General features: G+C 49.8%; 1 protein-coding gene across 1 annotated transcript; it reads left to right on the top strand.

The window, feature by feature from the left end:
* Positions 1-12,057: 12,057 nt before the first annotated feature.
* On the top strand, positions 12,058-20,320 carry serpinc1 (serpin peptidase inhibitor, clade C (antithrombin), member 1; the record flags this gene model as incomplete). The annotated part of the gene is made up of 8 exons (XM_080769626.1): positions 12,058-12,213; positions 12,560-12,769; positions 13,575-13,790; positions 17,746-17,883; positions 18,185-18,424; positions 19,249-19,426; positions 19,733-19,797; positions 20,135-20,320. The coding sequence occupies 8 exons, from the start codon at positions 12,058-12,060 to the stop codon at positions 20,303-20,305; spliced, it is 1,374 nt and encodes a 457-aa protein (XP_080625752.1). The 3' UTR covers positions 20,306-20,320.
* Between the last annotated feature and the right edge of the window lie 2,865 nt (positions 20,321-23,185).

Genomic DNA, 23,185 nt, shown 5'->3' with positions numbered 1-23,185 from the left:
AACAGTAAACCTGTCCCCTGCTACCCAGGAAGTTTCCCCAGCCCACAGACGCAACCCCTTTAAGAGGGCGGGATCCCAGGAACCCCCACCAGGCTCTGCCTGGCGGTCAAGGGACCCCCAAGAGGAGCCGACAGCCATGCTGCCTTATGTGCTCCCAGCAGTCTGCAGGGCTCATGTCTTACCAGACTAACGTGCGGCAGCTCCCAGAACTGCATGGGCCAGGTTCACGGGAGCCACGTCGAGATTGTAATATGTGGCGAAAGTCGACGGAGTCGACCAACTCGCCGCCGCACACACATCCTGTATAGGAACGCCCTTCGCTAAGGCCCAGGATGCTGACATTCCCCTTGTGGAGTGAGCACGTAGCCCCTCGGGGAGATCCACTCCACTGGTAGCGTACGCTAGTTGTATGGCCTCCACAATCCACTGTGAGAGCCGTACTTTCGTGACGGGTTTCCCCTTCCGCTGTGCTTGAGGGGCCCACGCAACGAACAGCTGATCCCCCTTCCTGAAGGGGGCCGTCCTGGCCTTGTACAGTTTCAGTGCCCTGACTGGACACAGGCGATGTAACCGCCCATCCTCCTCCGAGGCAAAGGGCGGTGGGTGGAAAGCCACCAACTCCACTGGCCCACAGCCAGAGGGAAAATTCTTCGGCAGGAACGACAGGTTCGGCCTGACCGTAACTCTAGTGTCATCGCCACTGAATCTCATGCAGCTCACGTTAACTGAGAGCGCGTGAATGTCACTCGACCTCTTAGCTGTCGTCAACGCGACCAGCAAAACGGTCTTTAGAGAGAGGAACTTCAGGTCCACCGCGTCCAACGGCTCAAAGGGCTCCCTTGTGAGCGCATCCAGCACAACCGTCAGATCCCAAGCTGGAACCAGGGATCTAGTAACTGGCCTGAGATGCATGACACCCTTCATGAACTGTCGGACCAGCGGGAGCTCGCTCACCTGGCCGTTGTTTATGCCCAAGTGGTAGGCGGAAATAGCCGCCAGGTTGACCTTCACCGAGGACAAACCTAGACCTCTGTCCAGGAATTCCTGTAGATAGGACAAAATGAGAGCCACCGGGGCTTGGAACGGGGGGATCCTTACTGGCCTTTCCGAACACCAGCGCACAAACAGCTGCCACGCTGTGTTGTAACGCCGTCTGGTAGACGCTGCCCTAGCGCTCAGAATGGTCTCGATGACATTCTGTGGCAAACCGGTTATTCCGAGAGCGGCCCCTTCATGGGCCAGACCCATAGGTCCAGGTCCTGGGGGCGTGGGTGGAATATCTCTCCGCCGGCCTGCGTGAGCAAGTCCCGCCTCAGGGGAAGTTGCCACGGTTCGCGGTAAAGGAGGGGGACAACGTCCTGCCTCCATGATCCCCATGCCGGAGCCACCAGCAGTAGTTGGACATCCTCCAATCTCACTCTGGCCAGCACATGCGGAATTAGTTCCAGTGGCGGGAACGCATAGAGCAGACCCTGTGGCCACTGGTGCGCCAGTGCGTCCAGGCCTAGCGGTGGTTCGCCCCTCAGCGAGAAGAAGAGAGGACGTTTCGCGTCTTCTCTTGTGGCGAACAGATCCGCCTCCGGAAAACCGAAGTTGTGCCATATCTGGTCCGCCACCTGAGGGTGGAGAGACCAGTTGCCGTAGCGGAGGGGGCCCCTCGAGAGGAGGTCCGCCGCTGAGTTCAGCAGGCCCGGCACGTGACATGCTGTGAGGGAGAGGAGACGACTGTCGCACCACACCAGCAGCCTGTGTGCCAGTGTGCACAGACGTCTCGAGGTGAGACCTCCCTGTCTGTTGATGTAGGACATCGTCGTCGTGTTGTCCGTTCGGACCAGGACGTGGTGTCCCTGAAGAAATGGTTCGAACTCCTTCAGAGCGAGGAAGACCGCCATCAATTCCAAGTAATTGATGTGGGCGGTCCTTCTCAGGTATGCGTCCCACAGACCCCTGGTTGACCTGCCCTCGTGTGTGGCACCCCATCCCGAGAGGCTGGCGTCCGTGGTGACGATCTTCCTGGATAGGGGAAGGCCCAAGGGCACCCCTTCCATCAGTCTGTGTCTGTCTGACCACCACCTCAGCGCCAGTGTGCAGGCTGGAGATACTGTCACACGGCGGTTCACACACCTGGTGGGAATGTGCAGGGACCCGAGCCATCGTTGGAAGGGCCTCATGTGCAGTCTCCCCAGTCGTACCAATGAAATGGCCGACGCCATGATGCCTGCCATGCGTAGGCATGTGCGTAACTGGAGGGTGCGTCCCGGTGTGAACAGTGACACACACTTCAGTAGGTCGTTGAGTCTGTCTGCCGACAGCCTCGCCGTATACGCAACTGAATCCAGTTTGATGCCTATGAAGTCTGTCGACTGCGTAGGCACCAGCATGCTCTTGGTGTAGTTCACAATGAACCCTAGGGAGGCCACGTGGGTCAACACTCTGGTTGTGGCCCTCGTTACCTCCTCCCTCGATCTGGCCATCAGGAGCCAGTCGTCGATATAGCTCGCCACTCGAATGCCCTGTTGACGCAGGGGAGCGAGGGCGGTTTCTGTGCAGCGCACAAACACCCTGGGGCTCAGGGACATCCCGAAGGGGAGGACCGTGTACTCGTACACTTTCCCCTGGAACCCGAACCGCAGGAACTTCCTGTGAGGTGGGTAGATGGGGATGTGGAAGTATGCATCTTTTAAGTCTATGGACGTGAACCAGTCGCCTGGGCGTATGGTACGTACTAGAGACTTGGCCGTCAGCATTTTGAACGCAAACTTCTTGAGGTGACCGTTGAGTGCCCGTAGGTCCAGAATGGGGCGTAGCCCCCCCCCCTTTTTCTTGACCAAGAAGTAGCGGGAGTAGAACCCGCTGTGACATTGGCTCTGGGGCACCTCTCTGACGGCTCCTTTCTCCAGCAGAGAAGCTATCTCCTGTTGGAGAACTTGACCCGCTTGGCCCCGCGAGTCGGTGAAGAGAATTCCACTGAACGCGGGGGGTCTCATTGCAAATTGGAGCCTGTAGCCCTTTGCTAATGTGCGTAGGACCCAGGGGGACGCATTGAAGCGTTCCCATTGGGCTACGTGCTTGGTCAAGGGACTTATCCCCTCCAGACCCCGTCTGGAGGTGGTGTCCACCGGATGACCAGAGAAAATTTCGCCATGACCCGTCTCCCTGGTGGCGTTTAAGCCCGCCACAGGCCTCATATGCCACCACTCTGCTTGGGGCAGCGCTTCGGCTGTCCCTAACAGAGGGTTCATGGTCCCCCGACAATGTGCTTTTTGTTGTTTTTTTGTTGTTTTGGGCAAAGCCTTTAATACAGAAAAAACATGACACTGTGCATTCGTGCAAACATTGTGCGGCTCGGCGACAGACCCACCCGTGGTGGGGATCTGTGCCACGAGCTTCAGCCTTTTTGGGTGCGGTCCCGGTGTGCAGCCCGGGGCTGCTACACTCAGGCCGAGGCCCAAGGCTGTGGGGGGGTTGGGAGGCGTCCAAGCTCGCTTCCCTTGGAGACGGGGTCGGAGGGTCACTTCCGCTGCTGGGATCCGCCGGCCTTGGGGACTCCTCTCTTGGGCCTGGTCGAGGCGGAGGGGGGTCGGCGGCGTTGGTCACGGTTGGCCTGCTGTCGTCTGCCCCTACCTTCAGTTGGCTGGTCGCCCGGTGGAAGCGCCGGCGGGTCTGCCCTGGGTTGGCGAGAGCGCTGTGGGGCTTGGCGGCCCGCATCGCGATAGTCTGGTCGTCGCTGGGACCACTGTCGTTGGCGCTGGTCCGTGCGTGGGGGCTGCCCACGCTGTTGCAGGAGGACTGGGCGAGGAGCGAGAGCAGCGAGTGCCTCGCAGCCAGGTCTCTGTTGCTCTACTGCAAGCGCCATTCTTTCTAGGGCCCCCTTGAAGAGGCCACCTGGTTCGATGGGGCCCTCCAGTAGCTCCTTCCTGGCCGTGGCGTCGAGCTTGGGGCTGACGTCGAGCCATCTGATCCGTTCAGACATGATAACTGCAGTCCCCATCCTGCCGACCAGTGCTGTGGAGCTGCAGACAAACTTTATCGTCTCCTGATGGAGTCTCTTGATCTCGGCAAGCTCGTCGGGGGTGGGGAACTCACCCATACCGTTGAGTATGACCGAGAGAGAGCCCTGCAGCAGCGCAATGGTATTGTGGTGCTTGCCGGATGCGGCGATGAGGGAAAAGAGCTTACTGCTAGCACTGCTAGCGTCCTTGTCCCTCTTGGTGGGCAGGGTGGGTTCCTTAGCCAAAGGTCTGATGCTTGGGGCGGTGGGATCCAGTAGGTAGGCTCCTACTGTCGAGCCGACGGTTGGCATCGCCCCAAGACCTACCGACGGCATATCAATGGTGTCCAATGGCACCTTGGTATGGCGAAGAGTGGGGGGGGTCTGGCTGGGTTCCCTCCAATTGGACGTGAAGGTGGAGTGGAAACCTTGGGCCAGCGGGAGGATAGTCCTCCGCGCGGGGGCCTTGTTCTCCGTTCCAGGCCAGTGGTCCTCTGGGTTTGGGGGAGGTGCCACCTCCGGCCAAGCACGGTCACATCTGATGGCGGCCTGGCGTAGGAGCTCGGTGAGGTCCCATTCTTCGACGGGTGGGCGCGGAGCCGCCGAGGCCCCGTCGGGGGCCTCAGGGGGTCCATTGTCCTGGGGAGGAGCCTCCTCTTCCAGGACATGGTCACGGTGAGATGAGTTGTCGTCATCGTCCTCGTCATCGTCGAGAGCTGGTGCGTCGGCATCCAGGTCTCTGTCGTCCTCATAGCCCACCTGGTCTAGGACCCTGTACTCTCCAGGAGGTTCCTGGGCGGAGTACGGTTCGTCCATGGGACACTGTCGATCCATGAAGTCTCCCCACCTGTCACCAGCTGGCAGCTGGTAAGGGTGAGGGAGGGGTTCGTAGTCTGGCCTGGGGAGACTGTAGGTTTGAGTGTCGTCACAGTAGTCGTCACGGCATCGATCCAGGTCGTCACTTGAGTGAAGGCCGAAGCTACGCTCTGTCCTGAAGGAAGAGAAAGAGAAAGAAGCAGCAGGTTGGCGGCGTGGGCCGTCTAGTGCTGCTGCCTCGTAGGAGGTGTAGCTTGCGTTGGTCCTGGGGGCCTTTCTGACAGGGGATGGGTATCCGGGACCGTCTACGTGCCGCTGTGTAGCTGTTGATGCACGAGGCCTGGCGCCTGTAGATGCATCGGAGGGACCAGGGAGCTGTCTTCCAGACTGGGCGGGGGGGGGGAGGGCCCGTGAGGTTGCAGAAACCCCCTCCAGGCGGGCCCTGACCCTGGACAGCCTGCGCCCCTTCTCTCTGTCTGTAAGCTCAAGGCAGCACGGGCAGAGGCCCACGACCTCAAAGGCGTTCCTGGCATGTGTTAACCCTAGGCAGTACATGCACATGGAGTGGCGATCATCTGGGATCAAAAGATTGTTGCAGACCCTGTTAAAACAGAGTCTTGGACTGGGTCCATCCTCGTGGTCATCCCTAGCAGCCATGGTGAGATGGCTTATTCTCAAAAACCCTTTATTTTATATATATTTTAGTATTTTAATATATAAAAAATATTGTTATTATTATTTAGCTCTTCAACTAAATAAAAATATTTTTTTGACTTAACTCCCCTACTAAGGAAGGTGACGTGAAGCGGCACGCACACGGTGGTCAGCTTTCAGTCAACGGCTGAGAGCTAACGCACGTGTTATTGCTGGCTTACCTTGTAATGTGGAGCCAGAGAAGCCTGCTTCTTGTGCCCAATGCGGGGAAGGGTTGAGAGAGAGGGCGGGGAAGGGTTGAGACCGCGGCCCGTCTCGCCTGCGGTAGATTGTGATGTCGGTGTCGTCACCGAGTGTTGTCGTCACCGAGTGCTGCGGGCTACGGCTAGGAGGAGGCTAGCCAGCGGCTAACGAGAGGCTAGCGATGGTAGAAAAGAGCGGCAGCAACACTGAAGCTAACCAAGACAGGCTGACGGAGCTAGCTAACAGCTAACGACGCTAGCTAGAGGGTAGCGAGGGAAGACAGAAACAACAAGCCGCCGGGCAGGCTCACTTGTGTTATATAGTCTTATTTTACTTATCTGCAGTAGCTCGTAGAAACACCTTCTTGGCTGCGAATCCCCGCGGTACAGGTCGGTTTTAGACGCGTCCGTCTTTCGGGAAAATACAATTTCAACAGCCGGTGTGAATCTTTGGTACGTTGTGCTGTGTGCATCCAAGCGCAGAAAAATGTAGGAATGACTCGGCGTGTACGCCCACCGGTTTTATACCTGCGGGTCAGGACCGGAGGCGCCGCCTTGAGTGACAGCTCCACGAACCAATAAATTAGCTCGTGAGTTTATGTTTTGTTCTGTGCTCCAGCGCCACCAAGTGTCTCGGACCCATATGACTCTCTTCGAGAGAGGCACTTTAGACAACCTTGTACGAGGGCTCCTGTTAGGGTCTTCAAGGTGTAGAAACCTTGTACGAGGGCTCCTGTTAGGGTCTTCAAGGTGTAGAAACCTTGTACGAGGGCTCCTGTTAGGGTCTTCAAGGTGTAGAAACCTTGTACGAGGGCTCCTGTTAGGGTCTTCAAGGTGTAGAAACCTTGTACGAGGGCTCCTGTTAGGGTCTTCAAGGTGTAGAAACCTTGTACGAGGGCTCCTGTTAGGGTCTTCAAGGTGTAGAAACCTTGTACGAGGGCTCCTGTTAGGGTCTTCAAGGTGTAGAAACCTTGTACGAGGGCTCCTGTTATGGGTCTTCAAGGTGTTTTTGTCGACCAATGAGGAGATCCTGTACAGGAATCTTGTTCTTTGGTCGACTGTATTGATTACGTTGGTGCTGAGATTAATATTTGATCCACAGAGAATGGATTCAGGTGTTTGTTATCAGCGAGCCAGGTGCAGATTCTACCGAGTTCAGAGCTGAGGGCCTTTTCAACCTGCAGTTTGTTCCACAACGCCACACACACACACACACACACACACACACACACACACACACACACACACACACACACACATTCACACATTGATGGCGGAGGAAACCATGCAAGGCACCAACCAGCACATCAGGAGCAATGTGGGGTTCAGTGTCTTTGCCCAAGGACACTTCCACATGTAGACAGGAGGAGGCGCCGGGATTAGAACCGCCGACCCATGGATCATCGAAAATGATGGACAAAATGAACATTTACTCCATGTATATATATATATATATTTATTTATTCATATTTTAAACAAGATGTAACCAATGCTGTTGTGTTTACATTGTGCCAAAGTTACAATAATTAATACAATTGTGTTAATAAATAAAAATAAAAGAGAGAAAAACATTTTTGATGTAACTTTTTGCTGTTGAGGGACTTTCACCTTTCTGTACGCACATGTGTGCACGCACGCACGCGCACGCACACACACACACACACACACACGCACACAGATCCTTTGTCTGGACCAGATTCACGAAGGAAATGTACGACCAGGTGTAAATGAAGTGCGTAATGAATCCGTCCGATTGGTGTCGTTCGCCCAAAGTGGCGAAACGACTTAATCTGTGTGGATGGCCTGGCGTTGACGGCCTGGCTGGGATACACGCCCATTTCACACCATATAGCACGTCGTGTATAGCATAGTATAGTATATATGTATAGTTTATATGTATAGTTTCATTATATAGATATTCCACTGTTACGTTCTTATAGCTTACGCATGTTTCATGATAAATGCTTTTTATGTGATGTATTCCCACGCTTTTTTGTTCTTGCTTAATGTAAAGGGCCTCTCCCACACCGCCTGCGACCGCCGCGCGTCAAAACAGCCGCCTCCGTTATTTTCAATGAACCTATGGCACACCGGCGACGTCCGACGCGCGCTGACGCCTCGCCTGACGCGCCGACAGAACCAGTTCTATTTTCCAGGCGTCGCCGGGGCGTCGCCGGGGCGGCAACGCGTCGGACGGAGCCCGTGTGTGTTGGGCTTCAGTCGCTCTGGATTAAGAGCGTCCGCTAAATGCCTAAATTGTAATGTAAGGCAACAGAAACGATCTTTCCTCGGGTGAACAACGTCGTATCACAGCCTGCAAAATGCACAGATCTCCAAGCTCAACGTGAACGCGGTGCTCCCACTCTCAGGGATAGTTCCAATGTGTGGAACTATAGCCCGTAGACTTAATGTTGGGCACATAGTCGATATTTTATATGAGGTTTGGGGACTATTAATTGACTCAGCATGAAGACTAAAGCATTCTGATTAAATATACGCATGCCTTGGCTTGATCACTGGAACGCCACCCTCCGAGCTGACGTAGAAACGAGCGACCAACGTCCGCCAACGTCACGGCCGGCCAAGTCCAAATTATGAATTCCACGCGTGGGGGAACGTAACCCTCGTAAATGTCCGTAAATTCACAATATGAGAGTAAACGGCGTTGTGAATTTGGCGCCCAGTGCTGAAATGGAGGATGTAAGAACACACTTTTGTTTCTTACGTTACAGAGCAGGTAATTATGAAGTCTTGTGTTTATATTCCTGTCCAGGCCTTATGTGTGTGTGTGTGTGTTTTTATATTCATTATGTATGTGTGTTTATATTCATTATGTGTGTGTGTTTATATTCATTGTGTGTGTTTATATTCATTATGTATGTGTGTTTATATTCATTATGTGTGTGTGTTTATATTCATTATGTATGTGTGTTTATATTCATTATGTGTGTGTGTTTATATTCATTGTGTGTGTGTTTATATTCATTATGTGTGTGTGTTTATATTCATTGTGTGTATGTGTTTATATTCATTATGTATGTGTGTTTATATTCATTATGTGTGTGTGTTTATATTCCTCATGTCCATGTCCATGTGACGACTCTAGTTACAGTTAGAGTCGTGAAAACTCCTGCATCTGATCATCCATTTATTCCATTCGATTATTAGACCATACAGACCATTTTTATGATTTTATCCAGAATCAAAACATTCTCTGAGGTAAATTATATTATAATGTTTTAGGTATTTCAAATATGCTACTGGCCGTATTCTTCTTGGACAAATACAGAAGGATACTCCTATGGAAAGGCTAAATTATTTTACTTATATTGACCAATTTAGTAGGCTTTAGTGGGCTAGCCCCTCCCACCCCCTCCTGGTGCGAAAGTGGGTAGTAAAAACGGGGACGCAGTAAGGCCACCCCCTCCTGGTGCTGTCGGCCATCTTGGAAACTAAAACACAATAATAAACAATGGGAGAGGGGTGGGGCCGAGAAAGGCCCTTATTGATCCAAAATGCCGCAGCTCGCTTTGGTCTTCAAAACCAGCCAAAAGTCTCACATAGCTATCCTATCCCCCCTTCTCCGCTCACCGTCACACACGTACGCACGCGCACCCACGCGCACACACACACGCGTGCGCACACACACAGAGAGAGAGGACAGTGTTTTGTGTGTTTAGTTAAATCAATGTTTCAAAGGTTGTGGTGAGGTTTACAGAACTCTGACCTCACTGACCTGTTGTTTGTCTCACCGTCTCTCTCTCTCTCTCTCTCTCTGTGTCTCTCTCTCTCTCTGTCTCTCTCTCCTGTTACAGTGACTTCACTACTTCAACCATCTACTGATCAACCGACAGGTCTGTCTACTTTTATACTGTATTAATTATCAATTATATAATCTGTTTATTATTAACACATTTAGACCCGAGGGCGATTCTACTAATATTGTCTTCTGAATCCTGACAGTTTTCTGAACAACACCACGTTTATGTGTGTCAGAGGTTGTCAAACATGTTCATGTCAAGGACCCCCAGAATTATCTGTATATGTAGCCACCGACCCCCATCTGAACATATGTTGTTCCAGGGACCCCCATCTGAACATATGTTGTTCCAGGGACCCCCATCTGAACATATGTTGTTCCAGGGACCCCCATCTGAACATATGTTGTTCCAGGGACCCCCATCTGAACATATGTTGTTCCAGGGACCCCCATCTGAACATATGTTGTTCCAGGGACCCCCATCTGAACATATGTTGTTCCAGGGACCCCCATCTGATAATATGTTGTTCCAGGGACCCCCATCTGAGAATATGTTGTTCCAGGGACCCCCATCTGATAATATGTTGTTCCAGGGACCCCCATCTGAAAATATGTTGTTCCAGGGACCCCCATCTGAAAATATGTTGTTCCAGGGACCCCCCCCCCCCGCCCCCAGAAGCAAATAATTTAGTTAAAAACATTCGCTGTGAAAGAATATACATAGTCAAAGATTTGCAGCACATTTTCCCCGATTATTCAAAAAATAGCAGATCTACACTACGAGCTTGTAGATCTGCTATTTTTCAATAGCTAAAGTATAACATAATAGACTTTAGACTGTATTATTAATTATAATAATTATATATTTCACTGTGAATTCACTACATGTGCTGATCAGGCTACACCGACAGGTCTGTAATGCTGTTATATTTACTTAATAACTATTATATGATTTAATGTGATTGGACTCGCTGATCAGCCTATCCCTCCAGGGTATAACGCTGCACGACTGTTGCTCAAACGTCGAATCTCAATTTTCACGAAGAAGTTAAAATAATATTAAAGAAACTGTTAATGGTTAATGTGTGTACCGTCACTTTAAAAGCGTCATGCTGTTTACCCGGACAGCTGGTTGGCAGGAATCAATACACTTTTAGACCCACATGTTTGTGCCAGAATGGATACATTTATTTATTTATTGGTAAATGGAACATTTATATTATTAGTGTCTTAATCCAACACGCTTACATTCACCCATTCACACACCTTTACATAGACTGTGCATTACATTCACCCATTCACACACCTTTACATAGACCGTGCATTACATTCACCCATTCACACACCTTTACATAGACCGTGCATTACATTCACCCATTCACACACACATTCACACACCTTTACATAGATTGTGCATTACATTCACCCATTCACACACACATTCACACACCTTTACATAGACTGTGCATTACATTCACCCATTCACACACACATTCACACACACATTCACACACACACACACACACACACACACACACACACACACACACACACACACCTTTACATATATTGTGCATTACATTCACACATTCTCACACACAGTCACACACCGATGGCGGAGGAAACCATGCGAGGCACCAACCTGCACATCAGTACTAATCAGGGGTTCAGAGTCTTGCTCAAGGACACTTCCACACTGACTCTGGGGGAGCCCACAGGGTTCGAACCGGCAACCTTGCGGTTTCCTTCCGGCCACTCTACCGCTGATCCACCGCCAGGCCGCATTGATCGCCTCTTGTATTGATTGTTTAAACATGACGTCATCGGCCGCTGTGCTCCATAACAGGCTTGATAAGCGTATTGATAACGGGAACTCCATGAACACGTTATCGTTCATTCAGGCATCTGTCATCGACATCCAGTCCTACTAATGTATACGTACTCTACGTCATGTGACGAAAATAATAGATCTACAAGCTAACAACACGTTCGCACGTGGTTGTTAGTCTTGCAGATCTGGTTGTGTTTGTCATGTGACAGATACATAGAGTTGTTTCACCAGATATATTTTTTAACCCCTTTTGGTGTTTAAAAGCATGCATGGTGTTATGCTTTAGCTGTTGAAAAATAGCAGACCTACAAGCTCATAGCGCGTCACCGAGTGCCGCGCTATGAGCTTGTAGGTCTGCTATTTTTGAAAAATCGGGAAAATGTGGGGCGCAAACCTTAGATATATATTATTTTAGAGCGAACATTTTTAATTCAAATCTTTGCATCTGAGGGTTAGTTTTAGGGTTCCTGGAATGGGAGGCATACTATGATCCGACGGAGCATTGGTCCGAGGTGTGCTGGGGGTCGGGAGAGGGTTGGGGTTAGGTTTCCCTCTTGGAATAACATAGTTTCAGATGGGGCCAATTACAGATAATTTGTTGGGTCCACATATGTGCGTGTGCGTGCATGACCATGTTTATTTTAATGTTACCCCCCCCCCTCAATGTCTGTCTGTCTGTCTGTCTGTCTGTCTGTCTGTCTGTCTGTCTGTCTGTCTGTCTGTCTGTCTGTCTGTCTGTCTGTCTGTCTTTCTGTCAGTCAGGATGCTGCTCTGTGTGTTGCTGCTGGCTGTGCTGTCCGTCTGTCCGTCCTCCCGTGGCGTCCAGACAGACATCTGTGTGGCGAAGCCCAAAGACCTGTCGCTGGAGCCGCGATGCATCTACCGCAGCCCTGAGGACGAGGGGGAGGAGCCTACCGAGGTGAGGGGGAGGGGCCTACCGAGGGGAGGGGGAGGGACCTACCGAGGTGAGGGGGAGGGACCTACCGAGGTGAGGGGGAGGGACCTACCGAGGTGAGGGGGAGGGGCCTACCGAGGTGAGGGGGAGGAGCCTACCGAGGTGAGGGGGAGGGGCCCTACCGAGTTGAGGGGGAGGGGCCCTACCGAGGGGAGGGGGAAGGGCCTACCGAGGTAAGAGGGAGGGGCCTACCAAGGTGAGGGGGAGGGGCCTACCCAGGTGAGGGGGAGGGGCTTACCGAGACACTGAGGTCCACCAGAGGGCATCAGAACACAGTGTATTGAGTGTAATGTCATGTATTCTCCACTAGGGGGCGGCAGAGCAGATCCCGGCCTCCACCAACCCGCGCGTCTGGGAGCTCTCCAAAGCCAACAGCCGCTTCGCGCTGGCTCTGTACCGCCAGCTGGCGACCACCAGGGGGAGCCACAGCAACATCTTCATGTCTCCGCTCAGCGTCTCCACCGCCTTCGCCATGACCAAGCTGGGAGCCTGCGACAACACGCTGGAGCAGATCATGAAAGTAATGTATTACTAATTATATTACTTTATTACATCATGGTAATTATATTACTTTACATTAAGACCTGTCACAACACCCTGGAGCAGATCATGAAAGTAATATATTACTAATTATGCGGTCAGGAACGAGACGTAGTCGAGTTCCGTAAGCATCACTGAAGTGGCTTACGGACTCCATCAAGGAGAAGACGTCTGACCAGGTCCACTAAAACATTGTGTTCTCTTCTGGACCAGGTCCACTAAAACATTGTGTTCTGTTCTGACAGGTGTTTGAGTTCGACACCATCAAGGAGAAGACCTCGGACCAGGTCCACTAATACATTGTGTTCTGTTCTGGACCAGGTCCACTAAAACATTGTGTTCTGTTCTGACAGGTGTTTGAGTTCGACACCATCAAGGAGAAGACCTCGGACCAGGTCCACTAATACATTGTGTTCTGTTCTGGACCAGGTCCACTAAAACATTGTGTTCTGTTCTGACAGGTGTTTGAGTTCGACACCATCAAGGAGAAGACCTCGGACCAGGTCCACTAATACATTGTGTTCTGTTCTGGACCAGGTCCACTAAAACATTGTGTTCTGTTCTGACAGGTGTTTGAGTTCGACACCATCAAGGAGAAGACCTCGGACCAGGTCCACTAATACATTGTGTTCTGTTCTGGACCAGGTCCACTAAAACATTGTGTTCTGTTCTGACAGGTGTTTGAGTTCGACACCATCAAGGAGAAGACCTCGGACCAGGTCCACTAATACATTGTGTTCTGTTCTGGACCAGGTCCACTAAAACATTGTGTTCTGTTCTGACAGGTGTTTGAGTTCGACACCATCAAGGAGAAGACCTCGGACCAGGTCCACTTCTTCTTCGCTAAGCTCAACTGTCGTCTTTACCGGAAGAAGGACCAGAGCACGGAGCTGGTCTCGGCCAACCGGCTGTTTGGAGAGAAGAGTCTGGCCTTCAACCAGACCTACCAGAACATCAGCCAGACCGTCTACGGAGCCAGGCTGCTGCCTCTGGACTTTAAGGTAACTGATCTCTGGACTTTAAGGTAACTGATCTATGGACTTTAAGGTTACTGATCAATGGACTTTAAGGTATGTTCAACCAGACCTACCAGAACATCAGCCAGACTGTCTACGGAGCCAGGCTGCTGCTTCTGGACTTTAAGGTAACTGATCTCTGGACTTTAAGGTAACTGATCTATGGACTTTAAGGTAACTGATCTATGGACTTTAAGGTATGTTCAACCAGACCTACCAAAACATCAGCCAGACTGTCTACGGATACGGAGCCAGGCTGCTGCCTTTGGACTTTAAGGTAACTGATCTCTGGACTTTAAGGTAACTGATCTATGGACTTTAAGGTTACTGATCAATGGACTTTAAGGTATGTTCAACCAGACCTACCAGAACATCAGCCAGACCGTCTACGGAGCCAGGCTGCTGCCTCTGGACTTTAAGGTAACTGATCTATGGACTTTAAGGTAACTGATCTCTGGACTTTAAGGTAACTGATCTATGGACTTTAAGGTTACTGATCTCTGGACTTTAAGGTATGTTCAACCAGACGTACCAGAACATCAGCCAGACAGTCTACGGAGCCAGGCTGCTGCCTCTGGACTTTAAGGTAACTGATCTATGGACTTTAAGGTTACTGATCAATGGACTTTAAGGTATGTTCAACCAGACGTACCAGAACATCAGCCAGACTGTCTACGGAGCCAGGCTGCTGCCTCTGGACTTTAAGGTAACTGATCTATGGACTTTAAGGTAACTGATCTCTGGACTTTAAGGTAACTGATCTATGGACTTTAAGGTTACTGATCTCTGGACTTTAAGGTATGTTCAACCAGACGTACCAGAACATCAGCCAGACAGTCTACGGAGCCAGGCTGCTGCCTCTGGACTTTAAGGTAACTGATCTATGGACTTTAAGGTTACTGATCAATGGACTTTAAGGTATGTTCAACCAGACGTACCAGAACATCAGCCAGACTGTCTACGGAGCCAGGCTGCTGCCTCTGGACTTTAAGGTAACTGATCTCTGGACTTTAAGGTAACTGATCTCTGGACTTTAAGGTAACTGATCTATGGACTTTAAGGTAACTGATCTATGGACTTTAAGGTATGTTCAACCAGACCTACCAGAACATCAGCCAGACAGTCTACGGAGCCAGGCTGCTGCCTCTGGACTTTAAGGTAACTGATCTATGGACTTTAAGGTCTGTTCAGCATGTTCTCACTGTGGAGGAGAGAACACGCTGCTGCCAGTCCAGTTTTCCCGGTCAAATAAAGGCACACACACACATACATACATTCTGCTATATCCATATATGGACTCCCAGCAGGTCAGCCATACCCAAATATGGGGACCCTGATGTCATGTCGTCATTGTGACCTCAACTGTATGATCGAAAAGCACTGCAGCCTCAGAGAGAGTTTAGATTCAATCAACTTCTCTAAGACTCAACTCTTCACCACAGATCTCTACCAGGCTGTTATCTTCAAGACTGTTATCTTCAAGACTGTTATCTTCAAGACTGTTATCTTCAAGACTGATATCTTCAAGACTCTTTCCACCAAGACTCAAAGAGCTCTAGAATCTAGAATACTTATTTGGCTCTCCTTTTCTTTGGCTCTTGAGCTCTTCATTCTTCTACAGAGCAGGAAACCGACAGGTTTACTTCAATCCACCATTAACTGTGGTGTTAAAGATGTTTTCCTGGACGTTGCATCAGAAAGGATCACCAAAGGAAGATGGTGTTGCTGTAGCAGTGAGACACGAGCTGTACTACTTTGGACGGAAAACTGACGAGAATCACAAGGATCAGATTGATGTGCAGGTCTTCAACACACTGACTTTACTCTGGAGGGAGTTGACCCCAGTGACCTCTGGAAGAGGAGAACCTAACCTTGAGGTTCCCTCCAGGCGCTACGGCCACACAGCTGTTCTGATAGAACATACTGTCTACCTCTGGGGAGGTTATTCTTACTGCAATGTGCTTTATGGATTTGATGTCGACGCCCACAGATGGTTCAAACCGCAGGTTTCTGGGACCGTTCCAAAGGGGAGGAGCTACCACTCAGCCTGTGTCTTGGGGAAGGTCATGTTTATTCATGGGGGATGGACCAAGACTGGACCCACCCTGGCTGGACCCATCCTGACTAGATACACTAATGAGATCTACAAGTTGGACACCACCACAATGGTCTGGTCTTTAATCAACACCAGAGGAACTCCACCTCCTGCTACACAATGTCACTCTTCTACCATCATCGGGACAAAGATGTTTGTTTTTGGGGGCTGTGGGAAAAACCACTTCTACAACACCATCAGAGTGTTTGACTCAGAGACCAACCGCTGGCTGGACACACCTTCTACACAGCTTCTACCAGAAAGTCGCTGCGGTCATTCAGCCTTTACCTACAATGGAGAGCTGTACATTTTCGGTGGTTACTATGACCAGACCTTCAATGATCTGTGGAACTTCAGTCCAGAGACCTTCTCCTGGAAGAAGGTTGAGCCCAAGAGGAAAGGCCCGTCCCTGACGTCTAGGATGTGCTGTTGCAGGATGGGAGATCGTATAATCCTCTTTGGAGCAGACAGCAGACCATCTGACCTGTATGTCTTAGACTCCTGTCCTAGCCTCAAGACATTATGTAAGCTAGCAGTTATTCAGTACAGTCTGAAGAAGTCTGAACTCGCACACAACCTCAGGTGGGAACTGGCAGCCATGACTAGGAACACACCTCGAAGAAAACGCAGAAATAACAAGACACTCCTGCAAAACAAAAGGAGAAAAACAAAGTAGAAAGGTCCCTTTAACACTTCGACAGGACCGTGATGAGACTGTAGAGTGTCTGATATCAAACGCTCCTATAGGAGACACTCTATACAGTCTAGAGACTGTAGTGGTGCGCTGATATCAAACACTCCTAGACTGTAGACTAGAGTCTCTGATATCAAACGCTCCTAGACTGTAGAGTGTCTGACACTCCTACAATTACAATTTAGACATTTAGCAGACGCTCTTGATCCAGAGCGACTTACATTTAAGCAAAAACTAAAGCATGTCATACATCACATCACATATATAAAAAGTAGTTATCATGAATCATGTATAAACTAAGAACGTAACAGTGGAGTATCTATGTCAACTATACATACTGTACTAGACTGTAGTGGTGCGCTGATATCAAACTCGGCCCCACCCTTCTCCTCTCTGCCCCAGCCCCTCTCCCATTGTTTATATTGTGTTTAGTTTCCAAGATGGCCGACAGCACCAGTAGGCGAATATTTTGTTTGATGTGGGGGAGGGGGGCAGAACTAAGGCTGTCCCAGAACATTCAGGGTTCGAACGTTCGCTCGTTAGGGTTGGCACTCGAATCCTAATTAATGGGCTTGAACCATTGGTTTTATGTATTTATTTATTCATTATATTAACGCAGAACACATCCATCCAAGCTGTTCAGACACAAGTCAGGTTGAACGCAGCTCAGTAAGAGCATCGACCCCGCCCGCTCGCCTCCGCCCCACCCCCTCCTGGTGCTGTCGGCCATCTTGGAAACTAAACACAATATAAACAATGGGAGAGGGGTGGGGCAGAGAAAGGTCTTTTGGATCAGTCTCCGCCCTGGGCATCAGACGTAATGATTACCCAGAGCGTCTGTGGCAGTGGTTCTCAAACCTTTTGATTTTGATTTGATAATCTTTATTTTGAACCTTTAAACATGGTGTAATTCCCACTGTGCCCACCAGGGGGACCCAGAGAGCATGACGTTTAAACATGGTGTAATTCCCACTGTGCCCACCAGGGGGACCCAGAGAGCATGACGTTTAAACATGGTGTAATTCCCACTGTGCCCACCAGGGGGACCCAGAGAGCAGGACGTTTAATCATGGTGTAATTCCCACTGTGCCCACCAGGGGGACCCAGAGCAGGAAGGTTAAACATGGTGTAATTCCCACTGTGCCCACCAGGGGGACCCAGAGCAGGCGCGGCTCACCATCAACGAGTGGATCTCCAACCAGACGGAGGCACGCATCCAGAACACTCTGCCAGAGGGGGCGCTAGACCCCAACACTGTGCTGGTCCTCGTCAACACCATATACTTCAAGGTATTAGCATGTTAGCATGTTGTTAGCATGTTGTCCTGGTCAACAGATCCTTATCCAGGGGAGGAGAAAGCTGTGTTAGCAGGACAGTTTATAATTCTCATGTGAACACCCCAGACAGTTTTTAATTATCATGTGATACTGGGATTTCTAGTAGAAACTATGGCTAAGTGTCTGTCTGTCTGTCTGTCTGTCTGTCTGTCTGTCTGTCTGTCTGTCTGTCTGTCTGTCTGTCTGTCTGTCTGTCTGTCTGTCTGCCTGTCTGTCTGTCTGTCTGTCTGTCTGTCTGTCTGTCTCTCTCCAGGGCCAGTGGAAGAGTAAGTTCGACAAGGACAACGTCTTCAAGTCAGAGTTCTACCTAGGAGGGGGAGGAGCTTCAGGAGGAAGGGGCGGGGACTGTCCCGTCCACATGATGTACCAGGAAGGGAAGTTCCGCTACGCTCGTTACCTGGACGACGGAGTCCAGCTGCTGGAGCTGCCGTACCGCGGAGAGGACATTACCATGGTGATCATCCTGCCTGGAGAGGACACGCCCCTTTCAGAGGTAACCACGCCCACCGTATGCAGACACGCCCCTTTCACAGGTAGCCACACCCACATTATACAGACACGCCCCTTTCAGAGGTAACCACACCCACCGTATGCAGACACGACCCTTTCACAGGTAGCCACAACTACATTATACAGACACGCCCCTTTCACAGGTAGCCACACCTACATTATACAGACACGCCCCTTTCACAGGTAGCCACACCCACATTATACTGACACGCCCCTTTCACAGGTAACCACACCCACCTTCCACAGACACGCCCCTTTCACAGGGAACCACACCCACCTTCTACAGGCACGCCCCTTTCACAGGTAAAGACACGCCCACAGATAGAGTGGGGTCTGGGCCTCCACAAACTGTCAGGTTGGCTGGACAATATTTAATGTTTAATTTTGTATGTAACTTATCTTATCTTAAGGTAGAGAAAGGTCTGGACCTCCCCATGCTGACCAGATGGTTTTATATTTAACTTATCTTATCTTAAGGTAGAGAAAGGTCTGGACCTCCCCATGCTGACCAGATGGTTTTATATTTAACTTATCTTAAGGTAGAGAAAGGTCTGGACCTCCCCATGCTGACCGGATGGTTTTATATTTAACTTATCTTATCTTAAGGTAGAGAAAGGTCTGGACCTCCCCATGCTGACCGGATGGTTTTATATTTAACTTATCTTATCTTAAGGTAGAGAAAGGTCTGGACCTCCCCATGCTGACCGGATGGTTTTATATTTAACTTATCTTATCTTAAGGTAGAGAACGGTCTGGACCTCACCATGCTGACCGGATGGTTTTATATTTATCTTATCTTATCTTAAGGTAGAGAAAGTTCTGGACCTCACCAGGCTGACCAGATGGCTGGACGGCATGAGGTCAGAGGTCACGGTGTCGGTGCAGATTCCTCGCTTCCGCATCGAAGACAGTTTCAGCCTGAAGGACAAACTGCAGAGCATGGGTCTGACTGACCTGTTTGACCCCCAGGCCGCTAGGCTACCAGGTAACTGACCTGTTTGACCCCTGACCTCTAAGCTACCAGGTAACTGACCTGTTTGACCCCCAGGCCGCTAGGTTACCAGGTAACTGACCTGTTTGACCCCTGACCTCTAAGCTACCAGGTAACTGACCTGTTTGACCCCCAGGCCGCTAGGCTACCAGGTAACTGACCTGTTTGACCCCCAGGCCGCTAGGCTAACAGGTAACTACCTGACCTGTTTGACCCCTGACCTCTAGACTAACTTCACACGGACAGAGAATTATAAAAATAAATCACACCCATGTTTGACCTCTGACCTGTGTGTTTCAGGGATGCTGGAGGACGATGGGAATGAACTTCACATCTCAGACGCTTTCCACAAGGCTTTCCTGGAGGTGTGTTTAAGTATACTATTAATATACATGGGGACTAGGTTGGTGGAGGGTGTGTAGAGTCCAGGATCACATTAGAAAATTGACACAGGGGTGAATAAGGGGTTACAAAATTGTGGGATAAAAATTATATTTAAAAAAAACTACACTAAAAGTACTACACTGTGCGTGCCTGTGTGTGTGTGTGTGTGTGTGTGTGTGTGTGTGTGTACATGTGTGTGTGCCTGTGTCTGTGTGTGCGTGTGCGTGTGCGTGTGCGTGTGCGTGCGCGTGTGCGTGTGCGTGTGCGTGTGTGTGTGTGTGTGTGTGTGTGTGTGTGTGTGTGTGTGTGTGTGTGCAGGTGAACGAGGAAGGCAGCGAAGCGGCAGCGGCCACGGCGGTGGTAGCGGTCGGTCGGTCCATCAACCTGAACAGAGAACTGTTTGTGGCCAACCGGCCGTTCCTCCTCCTCATCAGAGAGGCTACCATCAACAGCCTGCTGTTCACTGGACGGGTGGCCGACCCCTGTTAGCCTGTAGCCTAGCACCACCGCTAACCTGTTAGCCTGTAGCCTAGCACCACCGCTAACCTGTTAGCCCTGTAGCCTAGCACCACCGCTAACCTGTTAGCCTGTAGCCTAGCACCACCGCTAACCGGTTAGCCCTGTAGCCTAGCACCACCGCTAACCTGTTAGCCTGTAGCCTAGCACCACCGCTAACCTGTTAGCCCTGTAGCCTAGCACCACCGCTAACCTGTTAGCCCTGTAGCCTAGCACCACCACTAACCGCTAACCTGACCCCTAACCCTAACCCTGCCATCAACCATAGATGTATAAGAAAGCTAGATGGCTCACCCGAGCTGCTGGCCAATGGAGAGCGACGTCGCTACGTGGCGGCCATCTTACCTCAGGGCAGCATAACATTGAGCCCTGAGCCATCTAGCCTTTATATGTCTATGGCTGCCGTCAACAGCCTGCTGTTTCCTGGACGCTAGCCTGTAGTGCTAACCGCTTTTTGCAGCATCGCCGCTAACCGTAGAGGTACTCTGTACTTCGTTACGAGTACAAATCCCTGCAGGATGCTAACAGTATTAGCATCAGTATTATAAAGTAACAACAGTATTAGGTGTAAAAGTTGTTATGGAAGTATAATTAATACAATGTTACAACAATTTAGATGATTTTTTAACTATTAACTGAAGTACAAAGTTTCAAGATAATTGAAATACTTTGAGTAAAGGTAAAGTGGCCCTTTGAAAGTGTTTGAACCAATGAATATTAATAAAAGTGTCTGATTGAGGTGAAAGATATGAATTGTTAGTGGACAATTATTTTTATAATGAATCGCCGAACATCTAGATCAGCTGGGTGTGTGTGCACGTGCACATGTGCGTGTGTGCATGCATGCGTGTGTGTGTGTGTGTGTGTGTGTGTGTGTGTGTGTGTGTGTGTGCCCGACGGGGGGTAATTCAGTTCCTGCTCCATCCAGCATCTTGATTAGTCGACCCCTTCGCAGGGAGGATGGACAGGCAGTGTGAGGGTTGAGTGCCTTGCTCAGGGACACTTCAGCGGGGGGTGTGGGGGGGGGAGTTGAACTGAGGACCTTCTTGTCTCAGACAGATTTCCTTTTGTGCCGTGTCGATAGTCTGGAGCTCTCTGGTGGAGCTGTTGCCCCCGTGACCCGGCCACGGATAAGCGCTTGTTAGTTTATATTCAATATACAAAATGTGCAATACTTCATTAATGTAACTGCTAGTCTACTGTCTGCTACCCTGTGTATCTGAGCTGGAATCCAACTGTCTGCTGGATTGAGGCAGCGGAGCGGTCTTGATATCGGAAGGTCGCTATAGTTCGTATCCCCGGACCGGCACGTTAAAATTACCACCGCTGAAGTGCCCTCTTGGACAAGGCATTGAACCCCTACCATGAAATGTTCTATGAGCAGGGCCTGGCTGTAAACAAGTTCTTGAGCTTAGTCCAGTTACCCTGGGTAAACATATTAGCCTACCTTTCCTTTGCTACCCTGTGTATCTGAGCTGGAATCCACCTGCTACCCTGTGCCTGTTCTAGCTCCAGGTATTGCTGCCAACGTTGGACAGTCCAGGATTTAGTTTTATTTGTTATTTTATTCCTGTGTTCTTCATGTGAATTTGGGATGTTTGATACTTTCTTCAGGCTTAGCTTCACGATAGCGGTGTTGAACTGTTGATTTGGTTGACTGAAACTATGACGAAAAATGGTCGTCGACTGCATGCCTTTTTTTCACCAATGAAAACTAAATGAAAACGTAGCTATGGTGACTAAAACTAAGACTAAATATATTGACAATTTCGTCAACAAATACAAACTAGACAAAAACGTTAGGAAGGGACTAGTGGACAAGATAAATAAGTCACTTTACACTTGTTTGCATGCTGAAAATAGCCGTATAGCTGCAACACGTTGTGAGCTTGTAGATCTGCTATTTTCAGCAAGTGTAAAATCAGTCATTACGACCATTAAGGACTGCCAAAATACATTTTAGTCAAATGGGGGTCCACAGGCTAATTAGTGTAAATTTGGGGGTCCTTAATTGACATGAAAAAGTTTGGGAACCACTGCACTACACAATAGCATTGTAAACTGATGGATGGGTACAATCCAAATAACTACATGTCCCACAATGCCCTGCGCCTCCTTCCTCCCAGATCCACCGGCCCTTCCTATCAGTGTTGCCATGTCTGCTTCTTATAAGCGACTTTGGTCTTTTTTTTCTTCCTGTAATAGATCAGTTGTTGAAACCACTTTTAAGTTGAAAGACGAGGTGCAATGGCTTTTTAGGGGGATTTTATTTTGAGGTTTCACTCTGAAACGGACCGCTGTGTGTTTTTGATCAGTTTATCAGCCCCCTCAAGGAACCATGAGGGTCCCTGGATCACACCTTTGAGAGCCACTGCTTTAAATAAATACATAACTAATATAGAGCATATTTGATCAAATTTAGGAGCCAAACTTTTTTGACAAATTAATTTAATTCAAACGCGCACGACACATGCACATCCACGACATGCATGTGCACGCGCACATGCATGCACACATGCACGCGCGCATTTGTCCTCTTTTTGGTAATTCAGAATATGGTATGCCTAGTGTTTACGAGCAGTGTCTTATTTCTACCCTATGATGTTTTCAGATTAAGTTTAAAACGATTAATACACTGTCTGGATGTCAACAAGGGACTACATAATTTTCGCTCCTGTGCCACCAAACTGTGAATACCGTACCGTTTTTCACAGCCCTTGTTGCTTGTTTCCCTCTCGGTCAGAGAGCCAACCTGGCCACCCTGGGTGCAGCGTCAGTCCCGCTTCCTTCCTGTATGCAGAATGTGTTTACAGTGAGACTTAACACACACACGCACACACACACACACACACG

The sequence above is a fragment of the Protomyctophum bolini genome (assembly GCF_963924005.1).
Source record: "Protomyctophum bolini genome assembly, chromosome: 8".
NCBI classification, from domain to species: domain Eukaryota; kingdom Metazoa; phylum Chordata; class Actinopteri; order Myctophiformes; family Myctophidae; genus Protomyctophum; species Protomyctophum bolini.
The sequence above is the reverse complement of the archived record's forward strand: the minus strand, read 5'-3'. Positions and strand labels throughout refer to the sequence as shown.